General features: G+C 34.4%; 1 protein-coding gene across 1 annotated transcript in view; it reads left to right on the plus strand.

The window, feature by feature from the left end:
- The window catches only part of LOC140919379 (uncharacterized), a 3,740-nt gene extending 1,789 nt beyond the window's left edge, over positions 1 to 1,951 (plus strand). Inside the window, exon 2 of the mRNA XM_073365387.1 lies at positions 21 to 1,951. Coding sequence (XP_073221488.1) covers positions 21 to 1,951 — 1,931 coding nt within the window. The remainder of the gene's footprint in view (positions 1 to 20) is intronic.
- Positions 1,952 to 3,836: the final 1,885 nt, after the last annotated feature.

Here is a 3,836-nt window from a genome sequence, read left to right on the forward strand (position 1 = left end):
TAATCAAATTAAGATGGCAGCTGAAGATATGGAAAAAACGACTTTCACCACTCCTTGGGGAACGTTTTGTTACAAAGTAATGCCTTTTGGTCTGAAGAACGCTGGAGCGACCTACCAAAGAGCTATGGTAACCCTATTCCATGACATGATTCATAAAGAGGTCGAAGTTTATGTAGACGACATGATCGCTAAGTCACAAACAGAAGAAGAACATATTATTGATCTAAAGAAACTCTTCAAAAGACTTAGAAAGTTTAAGCTAAAGCTCAACCCCTCCAAATGCACTTTTGGGGTGAGATCGGGCAAAGTATTGGGATTTGTGGTTAGTCAGAGAGGAATAGAGGTTGATCCCGATAAGATTCGAGCCATTGCAGAAATGCCTCCCCCGAGTACAGAAAAAGAAGTTCGCGGTTTTCTTGGGAGACTAAATTATATTTCAAGATTTATATCACAACTAACTGCTACTTGTGAACCGATATTTAAACTTTTACGGAAAAATCAAACAGTTGTGTGGAACCAAGAATGTCAAAATGCATTTGAAAAAATCCGACAGTATTTGCAAAATCCTCCAATTCTAGCCCCACCAGTTCTGGGCCGACCCTTGATTATGTATCTTACAGTCCTCGACGGGGCCATGGGATGCGTACTGGGGCAACATGATGAAACAGGAAAAAAGGAGCATGCCATTTATTATCTAAGTAAAAAATTTACAGATGCTGAAACAAGATATACAATGTTAGAACGTACTTGTTGTGCCTTAGCATGGGCGGCTCATCGCTTGAGGCAATACATGCTTTGCCATACAACTTATTTGATATCCAAAATGGATCCAATCAAGTACATTTTTGAAAAGCCCGCTCTCACAGGGCGAATTGCTCGATGGCAGGTGATGTTATCAGAATATGATATTACATATGTTACTCAGAAAGCCATCAAAGGGAGTGCCTTAGCAGATTATCTAGCTAATCAACCTGTTGATGATTATAAATCAATGCAATGTGAATTCCCAGACGAAAGTATCATGGTTTTGTCTGAAGAATATGATGATGGAAAATGGACCTTGTTGTTCGACGGGGCCTCAAACATAATAGGGCATGGGATTGGGGTTGTTTTAATATCTCCAAAAAAGAAGTTCATACCTATCACGACGCAATTGTGTTTTGATTGTACCAATAATATGGCAGAATATGAAGCTTGCGCCATGGGAATTTTGGCGGCTTTGGAATCAAAAGCAAAAGTTCTAGAAGTATATGGAGATTCAGCCCTAGTCATTAATCAGCTTAACCAAGAATGGGAAACTCGAGATAAGAAGTTAATACCTTATTTTACCTACATAAAAGAATTGTCTTTAGAATTTGACAAAATCACGTTTCACCATGTCCCTCGAGAAGACAATCAATTGGCTGATGCTTTGGCTACTTTATCATCTATGTTCCAAATAAATCGAAACGATGAAATCCCATCAATTAAAATGGAGAGTCGAGATTATCCAGCCTACTGCCATGTCATGGAAGAAGAAACTGACGGAAAACTGTGGTATCACGACATCAAACATTATCTTATAAATAGAGAATATCCTCCCGGAATATCGGAGAATGAGAAAAGAACTTTGAGACGGTTATCCGCGAGCTTTTTTGTGAACGAAAATATTTTGTATAAGAGGAATCACGATATGGTACTCCTCAGATGTGTTGATGTTAATGAGGCGAAGGAAATTCTACAAGATATCCACAATGGCTCTTATGGGATCCATATGAATGGACACACCATGTCTAGAAAGATTCTTTGGGCCGGATATTATTGGCTCACCCTAGAAAAAGATTGTTATAATTGTGTAAAAAAATGTTATAAGTGTCAAATATATGCTGATAATATCCATGCCCCACCAGTGCCCCTGAACACCTTTTCAGCGCCCTGGACAAAAATTAGGGTGCACAAAAATATCTGTTAAGTTAAAAACCCAAAAGGGCGGCCTAAGAGAAGAAGAAAAACAAGAACAAAGAATATATACTCGAAAAGACAAAATGAACAATATGGATCGGATTATCGCATGAGAAGTTAGTACAGTCTACCTTGGAATTACTAGTAACCAAGTTGGGTCTCTCACCCATTTCTTTTGTTTTATCTTATGTATATTCTTTTTTTTTCTTTACCATTGAATTACTAGCAACCAAGTCGGGTCTTCCACCCATTTCTTTTGTTTTATCTTATGTATATTCTTTTTTTTTATTTCAATATATTCATATATACTGTTATTACCTTTATAATTTAACTCTTTTTCCTGAATGCATCTTATGATTATCATGTATTGGAAAGTAAAACATATTACATACCTCGATACAATGAATTGCAATAAAATCGGATATAGTATAGGTTGTTTACAGTACAAGGCAAACAACAACATGAGATCCAACTTCACATCACAATATTAATTCTTCTTCAAAAAAGAAAAAAAGAAAAAAGAAAGAACGGAAGAAAAAGAAAATAAAAGAGGACAAAAAAAAAAGGAGATCAAAGATATCACGTTCAAAAAAAAGTATAAGTGCTTTCTTTCATTCATGATTTGAATGGTCGCGTCCAATAAAAATATTAATAAAAACTGACATAATCATTCATCCATTCATGAAATTTTGCAAATTTAAAGCCGAGAAAACGACCCGCATGTTGAAGCCGGGAAAACGACTCGCACCCAGAAGCCTAGAAAACGACCCGCATGTTGAAGCCGAGAAAACGACTCGCACCCGAACCCGAGAAAACGACCTGCATGTTGAAGCTGGGAAAACGACTCGCACCTAGAAGCCGTGAAAACGACCCACATGTTGAAGCTGGGAAAACGACTCGCACCCGAAGCCGAGAAAATGACTCGCATCTTGAAGTTGGGAAAACGAAACGAACTCTTCTAAAAATTATTTTTCGGACAAAATTAGAATTTGTTATCTTTACTTATTTTTACTTTGATTCTCAAGTAAATTCTAAGTAAAGAGGGGCAGCTGTTGACACCTAATTTTGTCCGATTTTTACTTTTTATTAAAAAAGGAAATAATAATAATAATAATAAATATATAATTATATGTGAAGAAATATAAAAATAAAAATAAATAATTAGGGATATAAGCTTTTAACAATCACAAGTGTTTTCGGTTCTTGTTTGCCTCTAATTCTTGTTTAGACTATTTTCTAAAATATAAAAATAATAATAAGAAATAAAAATAAAGGAAATTGAAAAGAAATGAATTGATGGTCATAAAAATCGATGCAATGATAATCAAAATAAATGAAAAATTGAAAAGAAATAAATTGATGGTCATAAAAATCAATGCAATGATGATAAAAATAAATGAAAAAAAACCAAAAATAAATTGATTGATGGTCATAAAAATCAGAATAATGGTGATCAATTGAATAGAAAAGAAAACCGAAGAAATGAATCAATAGCAATAAGAATCGGTATAATTGTGGCCAATTAAAAGAAAAGAAACCAACAAAAATAGATTAATGGTAATCAATTGACAATTATTCTTTTGTCTTGTGAAATCTATACCCAAAAGTCTATAAATAGTCGGCCAGAAAGAAGACAAAGAGGGGGAATTCCAAACATTGGGGGAATTCCAAACATTAATTGAGATAATTGATAGCACATAAAAAATAGAGAGATTAGTAGGCAAAAGACAAGAAGAAAATCTGATCTTGAAACAATCGGTCTAGCAAAACAACAATTCAGGAGTAAGGTATCATTTGTCTTATATTTTTTTTCTCTCTAATTTTCTGCTTATTAGTCTTTTGTTTTGTTTTTGCATCTTTTTTTTTATATATTTTATTTCGCTTTCTATTTTTTT

The sequence above is a fragment of the Cicer arietinum genome, chromosome 2 (assembly GCF_000331145.2).
Source record: "Cicer arietinum cultivar CDC Frontier isolate Library 1 chromosome 2, Cicar.CDCFrontier_v2.0, whole genome shotgun sequence".
In the NCBI taxonomy this organism is placed as follows: Eukaryota; Viridiplantae; Streptophyta; class Magnoliopsida; order Fabales; family Fabaceae; genus Cicer; species Cicer arietinum.